Source organism: Aythya ferina (genome assembly GCF_964211825.1).
Source record: "Aythya ferina genome assembly, chromosome: 7".
In the NCBI taxonomy this organism is placed as follows: Eukaryota; Metazoa; Chordata; class Aves; order Anseriformes; family Anatidae; genus Aythya; species Aythya ferina.
The window spans coordinates 20,883,987-20,899,963 of record NC_140302.1 but is presented as its reverse complement, the minus strand read 5'-3'; the positions used below and the strand labels follow the sequence as shown (position 1 = coordinate 20,899,963).

The window sequence follows — 15,977 nt, the reverse complement described above, 5'->3', positions numbered from 1 at the left end:
CATATTGAGCTCCAGATGAGCTTTGGCCTTTCTAATTTTGTCCCTGCACTGACTCACAACATCCTTATAGTCCTCCCAAGCAGTCCGCCCTCTTTTCCAAAGATTGTAAACCCTCTTTTTCCTCCTAAGCTCAAGCCACAATTCTCTGTTCAGCCAGGCCAGTCTTCTTCCCCGCCAGCTCGTCTTTGGGCACGTGGGGACAGACCGCTCCTGTGCCATTAAGATTTCCTTCTTGAAGAGCGCCCAGCCTTCCTGGACTCCTCTGCCCTTCAGAACTGCCTCCCAAGGGACTCTGCCAACCAGTGTCCTGAACAGTTCAAAGCCGGCCCACCAGAAGTCCAATACAGTGGTTTTACTGGTCCCCTTCCTGGCTTCTCCTAGAATGGAGAACTCTACCATTTCATGGTCACTCTGCCCAAGACAGTTTCCAACCACCATATCTCCCACCAGCCCTTCTCTGTTTGTGAAGAGAAGGTCTAGCAGGGCACCTGCCCTGGTAGGCTCACTAACCAGCTGCGTCAAGAAGCTATCTTCCACGCTCTCCAGAAACCTCCTAGACTGCTTTCTCTGGGCTGTGTTGTTCTCGTGGGGGACTTCAACTTCCCAGATATATCCTGGAAGCACAAGTCCTGACGATTTTGCAACTTTTGTCAGCTGCCTCTAGAATTCCTCATCAGTCTCCTCATCCTGGTTTGGCGGTCTATGACAGACCCCCACCAGGATGCTTGCCTTGTTGGCCCTCCTGCTGATCCTAACCCATAGGGACTCCACCTTATCATTCCCAGCCTCAAGTTCCACGACATCAAAACTCTCTCTGATACAGAGAGCCACACCACCACCCCTTCCATGCTGCCTGTCCCTTCTGAAGAGCCTATAACCAGACATTGCAGCACTTCAGTCATGAGAGTGGTCCCACCACATTTCCGTGATGGCAACCAAGTTGTAGCCTGCCTGCCTCACGATGGCTTCCAGCTCCTCCTGTTTGCTACCCATGCTGTGTGCATTACTGTAGATGCACTTCAGTTGGGCCATTGCCTTCTCTCCCAGCCTTGCCATTGTTCCCCCTGGCACAGCTCTAACAAGCCTTGTTTCAGCCCCGTCCCCCCTCTTACCTAGTTTAAAGCCCTCTCAATGAGCCCCACCAGCTCCTGGCCCAGGATCCGTTTTCCCCTTAGAGATAGGGACCCATCTGCGGCCATCAGGGCAGGTGCCGAGTAAAGCGCCCCATGGTCAGAAAAAACAAAATTTCTGCGTTGGCACCAGCATCTGAGCCACGTGTTTATCGGGTGGGCTTTCCGTGTCCTATCTGTACCCCTCCCTGCCACCGTAGGGATGGACAAAAACACCACCTGTACTCCTGCTCCATCCACTAACCATCCCAGTCCCCTAAAGTCCTGTTTGATGGTCTTCAGGCTTCTCTCTTCAGTGTCATCACTGCCAGCCTGGACTATTAAAAGAGGACAATAGTCAGAGGGGCAAACCAGGTTGGGAAGCTTTCTGGCAACGTTCCTGACCCTGGCCCCAGGGAGGCAGCAGACTTCCCTACGGGTAGGGTCAGGCCGACAAATAGGTCCCTCTGTTCCCCTGAGAAGGGAGTCGCCCACAACAATCACCCTTCTTTCTGTCCTGGTGGAGGCAGTCTTGAGGCGTGGAGTCAACTTCCTTGCCCTAGGCATCCTCCTGGGTAGACTTCCTACCTCTTCCTCAGCTACTGGTCTCTCAAGCTCCAAGGCCTCAAACCTGTTGCGTAAGGGCACCTGGGAAGGTGGGGCCGGTGGGGGGGGGGTATCGCCTGCGATGTCGAGCAGGGACCTGTTTCCATTCCTCCTCAACTCCTAGGTCCCCTCCCTCCGCCCGACAGCAGCAGGGCAGGGGGTCCACCCCCATCTGGGGGGTCTCACCCCGGTACCTGTCCTTCAGGCCGCTCAGGGAGTTGCTCCACAAGTCTATCTCCCGCTCACACTCCCCGATATCCCTCAGCCTCTCGACCTCCTCCTTGAGTTCTGCCAGGTCATCCACCTGCTCGCACCTCACGCACACAGTCTCTCTGTCCCCCACAGCTGGTAGCAAGAGGCTCAGGCACTCCCTGCACCCGGAGACCTGAACTGCCGCAGTTTCGAGCGGGCAGTCGGTCTGGGTGTGTGCAGACTTCCTGGAGAGCGCACTGTGCCTGGTGTACACCACTGCCGCTGAGCTAGCGGCAGACCGCCGTTAGAGGAGGTGTTCGTATGGGCGGGGGGGAACGCTCTACCCTGCCTGCCCTAACTGCCGCACCACGCCCTAACTGCCGCGCCTCACCCTTGTGACGCGCCACGCTCTGTTTGCCCATCCTGTTCGCTGCGCACGCTCCTCGTCACTCGTATTCCCTAGGGGCAGCTTTTGAACGGCCGGGGAGGGGGCGCTGCTGGCTCCGCCTACGCCTCATTCTCACCTCGTTCACATCCTTCACGAGGGCGAGGGCTGCCGGGTCCTGGCGGCTCCCTAAAGTGGGCTCGGTGCTGGAAAAATTAGCCCTGCCTGTCCGGTCCCCCACTCCGCTGCAGAACGCATCTGCCCCGGACCCGATCGCCTCGGCAACTACAGTTGTTCGTACTCAATTTGTAATGGTCAGTATTGATGTACAGATATACATTACAACATCATACTACTGGAAGAACTGTTGTAGTAAACGCAGTGTAACTCTCAAGGCTGTAATAAATTTCAGAAATTGCATATTATCAACTGTTCATAGTCATTTTAAGTAGCATATTACTGCAGGTACTTCTTATGAAAGCTACACCACATAGCCCTTCAGGCTACACCTTCTGATTTAATAGCATGTGAGTATTGATATTGTGTGCATTTTTTCCTAAACTGGGAAGGCTCCTGAATGTTAACATTACTACAGACCAAGTAGCTCTATGAACAGTAAGTTAGCTAGACTTGCGTTCCTAGGCTTTTGTTTTAGTGATGGATTGTGAGTTCTAATTGACGTTTTTTCTCATGACAAAACAAGCTGCTAAGTTAGGTTGGGCAAGATTCAGTTAATATTGTTAGGCTCAAGTCTGATGAAGTGTATTAAAATTATTACAAAATGCCAAAGGTTTACTTCAGCAGAAATAAAGAAACAGAATTACTTCCTACTTACATCACTGCAGTCCCTCCAAAGAAACACTTTCTGAAGCAAAACTTCGGCAGGACTTTGCCATCTACTGCCAGGCCACAACTTCCTTGGTTTAGCAGGACAAAGTGAATCACAAATAGCAAAGGTGATATTTTAGGGGCATCTGCACAGAGCTATTCCTCAAGCACATCTTTTTGTAACTCAGATCAATACATCCTCCTTTATGTGCTTACCGTAATACGAGTGATTTTCCTGACTGAAAGCAGTTCAGTTCCCTGCCTTGCAGTTCCACATTTACAATACCATTAATATCTCAATGACCTAAAAAATAGCTTTTAAATATCCTTGGTGTTAAAACAGTCCAACCTGACAAATACCCTATCTAAACACTCTTATTAGCCAATGTCTAAACATAGTTATCAAAACATGTTCCAGTTCAGCAAAGTATACATTGCAGGGCTTTAACCAACACCACCTCCTGGGAGCTCCTACTTCTTTGTCACCCAGCTGAGATGAATACTAACTCCTTGGGGTCAATTAAAAGCCTACCCTGCAGCCCTCCTTCCTCACTGCCACATTGCACATATGAGATAATATCTGCGTACCCCACTTTGGTGGCTGTAGATCATAGAATCATAGAATATCCTGAGTTGGAAGGGACCCTTAAGGATCATCAAGTCCAACTCTTGACACCGCACAGGTCTACCCAAAAGTTCAGACCATGTGACTAAGTGCACAGTCCAATCTCTTCTTAAATTCAGACAGGCTCGGTGCAGTGACCACTTCCCTGGGGAGCCCGTTCCAGTGTGCAACCACCCTCTCTGTGAAGAACCCCCTCCTGATGTCAAGCCTAAATTTCCCCTGCCTCAGCTTAGATATGTGTATTCAGCTGAGATCTTCTCTCTGCTGTCAAATTTCTCTGAACTGCTTATTGAGTTTAAGAGGTAAAGACAGGGGTAAACAGAGGCAGAGTCTTTGAAACCAGGCTAAAACGGAAACCATGTTCTTCAAGGGAAAGGAAACTTAAGCCCCAAGGCTTAAGATAAGAGCAGGGAGATAAACACAGAGAGATGAAGAGGACTCTTCTGAGGGAAGACCAAGGCTGGTTCCCATACCCCTGCATGGCAGAGTCTCCAGGTGATGGGCTTCAGTAACCAGCCATCAGGTTGCTGCTTCTAAAACCAAGCCAGTGCCTCCACAGTTACACCCAGCACCTCTGCAGTGGTACCAGGAGGTCACAGGAAAGATGCACTTGAACACCGCGTTGAGACAAAGTTTATTCCTGTTTTCAAAGCAATGCTTTTAAACGATTAACTACAACACATGCACACACTTGACATTATGCTTACATTTGTGTTGTTTTTATAGCTCATCTTTTGTCTGTCATCTCATTTTTGTAGCACTATTTTGCTTTATGCATGAACTTTGAGATTGTCATTGACTAAGAAGCACATTCCAGCTGCAGCACTGCCTCTATGCACACCAGCTCCAGGAGCTAGAAGGGACTAAAACCCACACCCATCACCTTTCTCCTTCCCAAATGCACACAGAAGCATGGATATTGCAGGTGTCCAGCTCTAACTCTTCCCACAGCACATTGCTACATTGTTGTATAACAAGCAAAGCAGGACAACAGAAAATCAAAAGAAAACCACCACCAAAATAAGACACGATTTCACCATCTAAAGTCTAAGCAGCTACTTCATACAGCAAAAAACTGTAGAGTCACATATTCAGATTGACATTTACATGAGCTTTTCAATTTTTGCACTTGGATGTTTTCATGCACGGTGCTCCACAGAAGGCTGTGACAGTTATATTAGCCTTAACATATTGCAAGAAGTATTTCCAAGCTATTGGAGGAGATGTTTTTCCAAAATTAGTCTTCCCTCCCCCTCCTCCTTTTATTTCTTCCTTAATTGCAGTTGTTTTGCTGAGTTGAATACAGAATAAATATTGCACCTGTCTTTAGAATGTTCCCCTAAATATATGTACAATTAAAGAAAATTAAATAGCTCTGATTTAGTAGCTATTATATACAGTTGGTGTAAGTAAAACAATTATTGTCCACAAGGTTATAATTAGCTGTAACTTTAACAAATGCTGAATTCAGTGGAAATATCAATGTAAAGGAAGCCAAGATCATACCTCAACTGTATATGAATATATATTTTATCTAATACTAAACATTTCAGTTAAACTCAATCTTGGTGAAAAACAGCTGACCTAGGTTGCAAGAGAAATCTGTTATACAACGCACTTGTCACAAGCATCTGTTGTTTTGCTTTTGCCAAAATCATGCCTCCTGTGTTGGATTTCAGATGCTGCACCTACACACACCATATTAAGTACAATTCAATCAGTTGAGTATTTCTCAGTTAAAAGAAAAGTGAAAAAAAAATCTGTATTTTTCATAAACTGCTGTTTCCTCAATTGGGGGAGGGGGGCATTCTGAAGTGGCTTTTCAGGTCTAAAGCACCATCTGCCTAGACTCTGATGTGTACTGGATGACTCTGGTTTCATCCCCACAGTTACATGACTCCCTCCACAAAGCCCCCAACTCCATCAACCCCACTGTTATAATTTGACTCAATTTTCTGAGTTCTCTCACCTTTCCTCCTGCTAACAGACATGCAGCAGGACATACCCCCTGGGTAGTGGCTACCCCTCAAGATTTTATTTCTCTTAAATTTACACCAAAGAAATAGCAGGTACAAATACATTAAAAGACATTAAAAGGTGTTTTTCCTAACTACTATCATTCAAGACATTACAGAAAACCCAGTGAATCTGGCCTATACCCAGATTTCACATCTTCTACGCTAATTATCTATATAAAATATTAAATGAAATGTGGACAGGTCTGCAGGATCTTTATAAGTGCGTAGTGTAAAGTGAATAAAGAGACTGGAGAAAATGTGTTATTGTAAAAATCACATTTCTCCACATGAATAGCTCCACTGAAACCAGCAGGTTTATCTTCAACTAGAAAAAAAAAAAAGAGATCCATCTTGGGCCAGTTTTATTTTAATTTAGGTAGTGAGAAGGCATTTCATTTTTAAAATCTGCAGAAGCTGTTGCTAGGTTCCCCTTTCTCTTTAAAGATAATTTTCAGAGATTTTTATTGCAGTTCGAATTTTCATGTATTTTTAAATCAGTTCAGTTTATCTTTGTGCCTGCCCTCAGCAAGAACACAAAACGATCTTACTCCTTTTATATTTAGATCTGAACTAACTGAACATAGTTTTATGTGCATTGTTTTATGGGCTCAAATCTTGTGATGACTTTCCCATGAACAGTAACTAAACTCATTTGAATTTGCTCAGATGTCAAACTACCACAACGTAAAGGAAACTAGATTCCCAATGACTTCTGTGATTAACAAAAAGTATATCTAGCTTTCTGGGGTAAAATTACTGCTAGTGAAAAACAAAAGACATTCTGATCCATAGCCCAAGAAGAATTCAAAGAAGGGTTTGCATCGCCTTTCATGAGTGATAGCTCCTATTAATGTTTTGGTGGATTTGTTTTCTTGCTTTTCTCACAGCTTCTCCCCAAAAGGTATGCTGTAACAGTTTTGTGCCAGTTCTTGAATGAAAGTTACCCTGACATCTTTTTTTTACAGCTATTCCACTAAAATTTGAATCCTCTGGCTGCAACAGAGCTCCTCCATCCAAAACCTGTGAATAAGAATTGTATTTAAGCAGGTGCTGAAAGAAAAAAAAACATCACACTGTTTAAATGCTGTCAACAAAGATATGCTAATGTACTACATACAAGCAAATGGATCCCTAGCAAATCCCCCATGAAGATGCTCCCTAATGCTCATCACGATGGTTTCAGCAACCAAACAATCACACAACTGAAGAACACTGGTAACATCCTGGTGGCCAGTCTCCTTGACACACAAGTCACATGCCACATGTATGTCAGAGCTGAGAGGAAAAGCTGTGGAAGAGTTCACAGGCAGGACACGAGCACCCTCCTGCAGAACAAGACTGACCTTGCTGCAGCCTGGGGCACGTCACTTCACTTGCAGCCATACTTGCTGATTCGCTTCCGCAGCCAGCAGTGATCCTGGCTCTCCAGCAAAGCCTGTGCAAGAAAAGGTCTGCTAACAGTCCCAAGACAGGAACTGTACTTGGGGTATGTGAGAACTGCACGCCTGGAAGCTCAGGGCTGACACCCAAGAACTGGCAATTCATACATATCACCAGTCTTCATGCTAAAACAGCCTTTAATCATAAGTGACTTTTAATGCTCAATAAGAAAGACTGCACAAAGAATAAACCCACAACCAGAAGAAAATAACATTCACCAAATAAATATTTAGGACATTGCAAGTTCGCAGAGCTACAGCTGGAAGCTTTATATTGCTGCAGCAAAAAGTCCCTTCCTACTTTATTACCTCACTAGAAAGAGATCCAATTCTAAAGTGTCTCATTTCTCACTGCTATCTATTCTTCCAGATGATCAGCAAAGGCGAGACGATTTGGGTGGGACTGGAGGTGTCACAGTATGTGCACTATTTTCCAATGGCATTGAAATATCCTGACAGCGTGAGTTCTAAAGACCAGGCTCAAGATTAGGTAAGCACTTTCAGATTAGCAAATTTCAAATCAACAAAGGTCACTAGTGGACGATGTGTTTGTGCTCTGGCACTGTTTCAAAATTATTTGAGGAAGAACAATGACAGATTTCATCCCCACAGACAGCATTTTATCCTTCTGTACAGCTTTGTTTGTGACATATCTTTAGAAGCTTGGCACAAGGCAATAAAATCTATTTCTGTGCCTATAATACACCAGACCCCATTGTTACAAAGGTATTGCAATATACAGAGGTAGAACTTTCACAACAGGGAAGCTTAAATTATATATATGATTAAATCATTTTGCTTTGGTATAAGCAAAGGCAATTAAGTGAAAACATCGTAATAAAAGACAAAAATCTGAAAAGTACAGAAACTTTGCTCCAGCTCTGTCTATTCCACGTTAATAGCTTTTGATGAGTCTTCTGGATAGGGAAATTGCAGAAACGCTCACAGTGCAGGCAAAGAATACGAACTGGTTCTTCATCCTTCACCCTTTTCTTGTTCCATTCTGCTGTTTGCCATTTCTCAAAAATAATTTTCCAAAATATTTGTAAATTAATGTTTTTAAATGCATCTGCCTTGGTGCTGCAGCCAGACTGCCTCAGACCGGTAACTGCTCATACTCCTGAGCTGATAGATGGGACTGGTACAGCAGCTGGGGCTGGGATGTGCCCATGGATCTGACAAGCACTTCTGTACCCTGACTGGTGTCTGCAGGCAGGGAAAGAATGGCTTCCGCAGTTTCAAGCAGCTTATTTCTGCCATTTGGCACAGATGGAAAGACTTCCAGAGCTTTCCTAATAGACATTAAATTTTCTTCTAAACATATGTTTCATAGAAAGATCCGGATTTACTTTTATATCTTCTCTTCCACAAAAAAATAACTTTCATAATGATTCAAGCAAGGGATAATGAATGAAAGTACACCATCTGAATGATTAATGAGGTGATTATTTAGCATTCAAGCAAGATGCCTTTGACTACCATTATCTAATTTTAAACCATAAAGGTGCCATGGTGGATCACTTGACTTCATTTTTACCAGAACACAGGCACTCCCAGGCTCAGCTCTGGCATTTTCTTCAACTTTGTTTTCACTGGATGTTAATCATACTCATATTTAACATAATCTCTTCACTCTAAGAAAGGTGACAGCTGCACTTTAATTTGATTTTGTTTCTGACTTCAGCTTGGAAAATATGGTGAGAATTGAAAAGTCAGTCTGGCTTAAGAAACACTAAAGGGGTTGCAACATTTCTGTTCCCAAAGGGCCTTTCCACAGCAGGGATAAAAAAAATGTCACTACTATTTAGTAAAGTTTTTCTTTAAAGGAAAAAAGCTGGATTTTACCACTGAAATATATGACTTGCCCATTGGCAGTTGCAGTACCACATTACTTGTGAGAGAATGACATGCTACCTGCGAATAAGTTTGCTTCCTGAACAGTTTTCCCTTTTTTGTATTCTTTTTCCCAGGACATCCAAGCTTTACTTACGCAAACACTTGGAGAAGGAATTTCATACTCACCTTCTGTTTGAAAACCAACTATAAAAGTGTTATTTTTATGCTGGGACTTGCATGTCATCCAGTCAGCAGACAAGTTATACTTGAAAATCTTTGAAAAGAATGAAAAGGCTAGGTGATTTGTTAAATGGCACTTTAAGGACTTGCCATTTTCTTCCAGTATGAAACATTCTCAGCTGCTACCAGCTGAGTAGCTGAGTTGGCTGACAGTCTCAGCCAACATCACTGAAGCTCTACTAGTTTAAATGCAGTACCCAGAGATGAAGCTCTCACACATCTGAGAAATTGCTCTCGTGGTATCCTAGGCTTCTGGCAAAGTAGATAACTCCCAGGATTTTACTTCATTCCAAGTGTGACCAGTCTGAGGACTAACTAGGTGGTACGTACATTGATTCCTAGTGATGCATCAGGAATTTTATAGTTCTCACTAGAAGCCACATCAGATTAAAGGCATAGTTATTTGCAGAAATGGGAAACCCAGAAGTGACACTACCCATTAGCTAGGTAGCATCTTGACACAGATTGAGTCATGCCCACCTGATTTCACCTTTACGAAATCTAAGCAGCACACAGATGACAAGGGTTTGATACAAAGACTTTGGAGATCACTAAGAGAAGGATTCATCTTGATTTGTGTTCTACATCTATAATAAAGAGGTATTTACTTGTAGGTCATTTGTCAGGAGAGATCTAGGACAAGCAATCAAATGGTGTCTAGAGCAATTTACTGAATGAAGCGAAGATACCTACTTCAGGATGAGAAACTCCCAAGACTGACTACCTGAAGGGAAAAACAGTGATGCAGGTTAGAAACATGGGACAATGTAATCCAGTTTTGCACACCTATTGACATTTTTGCTGTTGATAAAGCTGAATTAATCAGTTAGAAATCATACTGAAAAAATATGACGAGGTAATTACTACCTATGCACAGCTGGATTTATCCTTTATTTGATGATCAATCTTAAAAGTCTCTCTAATATTCCATGTAGATTTTGGGAAATAAAAGTCAAAGTGCAAAGAACTATCAGTTTTACAAAGTAATTTGAATAAATGCATAAAATAAGAAAGCACAGGGAGTTCACTAATGACTGAATCAGTAATATAGTCACCAGAGGCGTTATCATGGAAAATGTTCTTGGTATGCATTTGTTAACAGAGGGAGGCAGACAGCTAACAGAGCTGGGGTTCAAGACAGCAAACCAGTAATTAGATATTTGTCTCTTATGTTTCGGATTAATAGTAGAATATTAGTGCTGTCAAGCTCAATTGTGCTAATAAATTGATAATGGTAATTAATAACCATATTTTCACTCTAAGCAAGCACATCATGTAGTCCATTACCCTGTGCTTCCAAACTACAAATTACAGTAGTATCAGACTGATAATGTCTCCTTGGTGTGCTGCCAGCCTTCAGTCTAATTTTAAGAGCTTAAAAGAGAGAACAGCTGTGCTATCATAACCCAGAAAGCTTTCCATTACAACAGCTCCATTACTATTAAGCCTTTTACACCCACAGCAATAGTTCAAAAAAATATTCTGCATAGCTAGGTGGACCTCCAAAAAACTATAAGCATTTTAGGAAACACTCATTGTAGTATGGCTTCAGCAAAACAGTTTTTCCTCACCAGCATTGCATTCTGGCTTGGGCTACAAGATTTCAGAGGCAGAAGACTCACTCTGGGCAAGGGATACCAGGTGTCATAATGAACGAAAAGACTCTTTGTGGCATATTACTCCAGAATCAAGGAAAAATATTTTGCAAACTATTCTTGAAGCAAACACTTAATAAACAGGACACACATTTGTATCAAACTGAAATATACCTTTTCAGAAACAGTGGCCAATATAGCATCAAGGCAAATACACCAGCAAGAACATACAAAAACAGCTGAGCAGTGTGCAGTGGGTTCTTCTCCTTTTAAGCACGTCTGTCCTTGATGTTTCCTTGTTAGTTGTATTTTTTTTTTTTAATTCTTATTTTATTCATATTACAGTTCTATTAAACACTATCAAACTGTTTTAATTTTGTAATACAAGAGCAGTTGACATGGACTTCTATCGCCTGCGTATTCCTGCTCCATAAAACTCAGTAATTTATGGTACAGGGCCAACTCCATTTTTTGCTAGTGCATAATATACCAGCATTCTCCCATTGCTTCAGTTCTTTAGGTAAAACCACACTATAAACATCAAAAACACACCATTCTACAGTCGAGGTGGTTGGGTGATTTTTTTGTTTGTTTGTTTTTTGAGGTGAGAAAGGCAGAAGTCATGTATCTAGAAGATGGGGTTTTCTTTCATAATTATCTCTTAATGTTTACTCTTCCTTGTAATAGCCTTCAAATCAGCTCACATCGTGGAAAACCAGTCTCCAGCCTTCAGGTTGTTGGCAGTTCAGTAAAAGGATTAAGCTCTGAATAAACCAAAAGTCTTACTCCAGTTTCAGCTGTTGTACTCTACTATGATGACAGAGAATGTTATCCATGATGTCCTGCATCATTTTAGCTCTTCATCCCCCCCTTTTTATTCTTGAATTCTTCTCATTTAAATGATGAAAATAAATATTTTTTTCATAGCACATCTCCGACACACTGTGAAAGATGCCAAAGAAATGGTCTCCAGATGTATTTAAGTTAGAAAAGCCACTTGATATTTCTAGAAACATTCAGATTTTTTTTTTCCCCAAAATAAACTGCTAAATTTAAGAAGGCAACTAATTTTTATTCTATAGCACTTGTATGGGTTCTTGACTTACAGTGTATATCTGTATGTTGCTACAACAATGAGTGCATTTTCTGCTTCTTTAAATGAATACAAGAATGACCAGATATAAATTCTTTGAAAAAAATGCGCTTTTTTCTTTTTTGGCATTCTAATGAAGCCCTCTGTTAAGCAGTACTAGAAATCAATTACTTCTGTGACTTCCTTCACTATTAGAGGGCAGAATGATTTACTTTGAACCAACTTAAATAATGGAGAAGGCAAAGCTGAAGGTCACCCTTTCACATGACTTCAATTTTTGATCAGCTGAAAGCCTGGAGCAGTAGAGGTGTTTTAGCAGACCTCATATCGAGCTCAACAAGGGGTGTTGCCAATGCATGTGTCAGTCCACTAACTGTGGAATGAAGAATGAAGGTAGGACACATACATTAAAAAAAAAAAAAAAAAAAAAAAAAAAACAAAAAGACTTCACTTTTTTTGGAGAGGAAAACTTACAGTAAGCACGATAACCTTCACTTTCATATAACCAAAAAAGAAGCATCCTCAAAGGCAGATTTAAAAAAATGAAATGGGTAGGGCTATAATGAGAAAAATCATATGCTTTGAAAAATTGCAATGTAGTTATATCTCTTATCAAAAGTACAACAAAGTCTGAGGAGAATGTCAAAGCAAGGAGGGAACGTATAGGATGCAGAGAACAAACCAACTGCTCTGCAGCAACGGAAGCACTATGAAGAACAAACCACAAATATTTGTTTGAAAAAACAAAGCATTGGTTTGTTGAATGACTCAGGTGAGATTGTGAGAAGACCTGCAGGGAGTGAGAGACAAAAGATGGTAAAAACGTGGAACACCTTTGTTCAGGCAAATGAACTGGGGGCAACACCACATTCCTCAATTTCTTCATGAAGAAATCCCAGAATCTGTCTCTTTGTGGCTGTTCAGCCACCATTTCTTATCTTTCATACTATGCAGAGCTGGGCTTGCCCTGAACAGAACCAGGTATTTGAGAAGACCAGTCTACCTCATTGTAGCCAATGTTTATTACCACATTAAATATTATTTTATTCTCTTGAGCCAGTAGTAAAAAAAAAAATATTAAAAACTGATAGTTCAGACAAGTAGGTTAAATACAGCTATGTTAATATTGTATGTTTAGGTTGATGAATCATCACCATTCTTTATACCACCCACTTTTCTGAAAAAAATGCACCAGTAAAACATTCATTAAAATACAGTAACATTTCCCTCCAAATGTGATAAGCCTAAGAGAACCTGCCTTAAGTGATCTTAAACAGGCAACTCCATTTCACCATTGCACAAATGTGTACAAGAATGCAGGAAGCAGACAAGATGCTCGGTGAAATAGTATATAGTGATTACAGGTGGCCAGACCTTAATCTGAATGCAACACTAGGGTTTGGTGGGCTAAGGCACATGATGTCTCTCATGCTCACTGGAGCCACAGAGGGTCTTACAAGTCACAATGCACTTCATTATGGTGCTTCCACATCCCTAGGTTAGATGCCAAGATCCCTCCTGCAGCCATAGGAAGTCCACAGTACCCATGAAAGGGATTTACACGATCCAGCATTCCAGCTGGAGAGCCACACACAGCTAACAGTCAGCTCAGCCTTGTCCTTGAGAAGTAGTTAAGTACTTAACTCCAGGACAGAAGGAGGTACCTGTTTCTACTTCAGATTCTTGGTCACAAAACCTCTCCTATGGCTTGTTGCCCAGGCTCTATTTCCTTCTCATGACACTCTGCCTCTCATCCAACTAAGCACCCACTCCATTGTGGCTGCAGTCACAGATGTCTCTCCAAAAGATACCTACTGTAACCGTGGGGGATGTTTAAAAAAGTCACCGTAAAGGAGAGGTGACAGGAATAAAGCCGAAAGCAGTCGTCCCACTCCCAGGCAGTCTTCATTACCGCAACACGTTTCAGCCTTCTGCTCTGCCAACAACGGGTGCCGCGCGGAGCCGAGCCGCTGGGTGTCCCCCTCGGGCCTCAGTTGCCGTCGGGGGCGGCGGGCACAGTCGGGACGGGGCCGGGCTCCGCGTAAATCCGCCTGCTCCGGGACAGCCGCGGTGCTGTCGCGGCGCGACGTATCGCCACGCCGACATACGCAGGGATGCGTGGGTCTATGCGCAGCCAGTAGTGATCCTTTCACGAGCTGGCAGCCCGGAGATCTCTTGTAAGTGCCTTAGACAAGGAGCATCCCCAACGTGCGGTGCCGAGCAGGGCCGAGCTCTTTGCCGACAGCGGGCTGCGGGCTCGTCCTGATCTTAGGGAGAGGGTCGGAATGGGAAATCGGAGTTTGGAGCAGATGCGAAGGGTACATCACTCAGAAACCTAAGCACGTGGGGACTTTAAGAGCTTAATTCCGACCAGAGGTTTCTAAAAGCGGTGGCTGATCTTGCATCCCTAAGCATGCGCTAACACCAAGCTCATGCCCCCATTAGAATCCTGCCTCCACCTTAAAAAAAAAAAAAAAAGCAACCACCCCAAAATTACCCACACCGGTATCTACCTTCTGAAGTGAGAACCCTTTTCCCTTTACCCCGATTCTAACCCCATGAACTCCAAAGGAGAAAACAGAAGTCCCTTTCCGGAGCGAGGCTGCCGACAGAGCCACCAGTATCGGGCCGGTTCCCCCGCTCCCCCCGGGGCCAGCCCCGTCTGCGGCTTCCCCGAACAAGGCGGGGGGATGCCAAGCCCCCCCCCCCTCCTTCCTCCCTCCCTCCGGTGCCGCCAGGGCACGGAGCGCCCCGCGGGGTGCGGCCGGGGTGAGGAACACCCAGCGTTGTGCCCCACACCGGGGAGGGGCGTCGGTGGGGGCAGCCCCCGGCCGTTGATAAGCCCCGGGCCGGCCCCGCCGCCGCACACGCCGGGGCCGGGCACCTGCAGGCAGCCGGCGGCACACCGTGAGTTGCGGCGGGGAACTAAGGGGGGGGGGAGCAGCGGGGAAACCCGGGGAAGGAGGGAGGGAATGGGGCAGCGGCGGCTTCGTGCGGAGCTGGCTTTGCCTTCCCACAGGCACCGGAGGAGGCTCCCGCGGCGCCGAGGAGATGCGGCGGCCCCTGGCGCTGCTGGCCCCGTTGGCCCTGCTGGCCGCGCTGGGGGCGGCGGGCGGCGGCCCGGGCGAGGTGGCGCAGACGGGGCGCTTCTCCACGCCGGAGCGGCACCGCTGCCAGTGGGAGCTGCGCTGGGCGGCGGGGGCCAGCGAGCTGCGCCTTAGCTGCCGGCCGCCGGCGGGCGGCGGGGCGGCGCGGAGCTGCGTGTACCGGGGGGAGCCCCGCCGCTGCCCCGCCTACGGCGCCCGCAGCCGCCGCTACTGGCGGCAGGTCATAGCCCACCTGCGCCGCCGCCGCCGGCCCTGCGCCGAGGGCGCCCCGCTCGGCCCTCGCCAATGCGGCCCCGGCCGGGCGCCCCCCGAGGCTCAGCTGCGGCTGCTGCTGCCCAGCCCCGGCCACGACCCCGGCCCCACGCCGCCGCCCCCAGCCTCCGCCGAGCCCCCCGAGCGCCTGGTGGAGACCTACTGCGCCCAGCGGTGGCACTCGCTCTGCAGCTTCTTCGTCGGCTTCTGGCAGGGCTGAGCCGCCGGCCCGCACTTGTCTGAGGCCACCTCTCCCCCTTCGGCCTTTTTTTTCCCCCCCTCCCCTAATAAAAAGCTGACTTTTTCGTACCACTCTCGAAGCTCGCCTCTTTTCTCCCTGGAGCCCTGCAGAGCCTGCTGGTGCTGAGGGGCACCTGCCAGCCAAGCGCCTGAGGAGGTGAGGGCAGCCAGAGACCATCCTTGTGGCTTAGGACATCAATGTTTCCTGACTTAAATTGCCACCAGAACAGCTGTTCCCTCCCCACAGAACAATTTCTGTAACAGGGTAAAGTTGCACTGAAATTGTCCAACTAGAAAACTAGACATTTAAACCAAAATAAAGATAGTAAGTAGTCCTAGGAAAGCTTCCTCTCTTACACAAATTTCACAAGTTAGCCCGATCCTGTTTCCACAGAGTAGATGAAGGCAAAGA

The 15,977-nt window shown here is 45.4% G+C and overlaps 1 protein-coding gene and 1 long non-coding RNA gene across 2 annotated transcripts; one reads left to right on the top strand and one right to left on the bottom strand.

Annotated features, from left to right (window-relative positions):
• Window positions 1-5,758: 5,758 nt before the first annotated feature.
• Window positions 5,759-13,898, bottom strand: LOC311439638. The gene is made up of 4 exons (XR_014694870.1): window positions 13,782-13,898; window positions 9,972-10,002; window positions 7,107-7,198; window positions 5,759-6,783 (listed from the first exon to the last, which is right to left on the bottom strand). It is a non-coding gene; the product is annotated as an uncharacterized lncRNA (long non-coding RNA).
• Window positions 13,899-14,004: 106 nt separating this feature from the next.
• On the top strand, window positions 14,005-15,645 carry FGFBP3 (fibroblast growth factor binding protein 3). The gene is made up of 2 exons (XM_084525562.1): window positions 14,005-14,143; window positions 14,986-15,645. Exon 2 carries the CDS (start codon window positions 15,018-15,020, stop codon window positions 15,543-15,545), a length of 528 nt encoding a protein of 175 aa, XP_084381688.1. The 5' UTR covers window positions 14,005-14,143; window positions 14,986-15,017; the 3' UTR covers window positions 15,546-15,645.
• Window positions 15,646-15,977: the final 332 nt, after the last annotated feature.

What these genes read in the sequence shown, in the direction of transcription:
- FGFBP3 (XM_084525562.1), top strand. Translation starts at nt 15,018, where the DNA reads ATGCGGCGGCCCCTGGCGCTGCTGGCCCCGTTGGCCCTGCTGGCCGCG.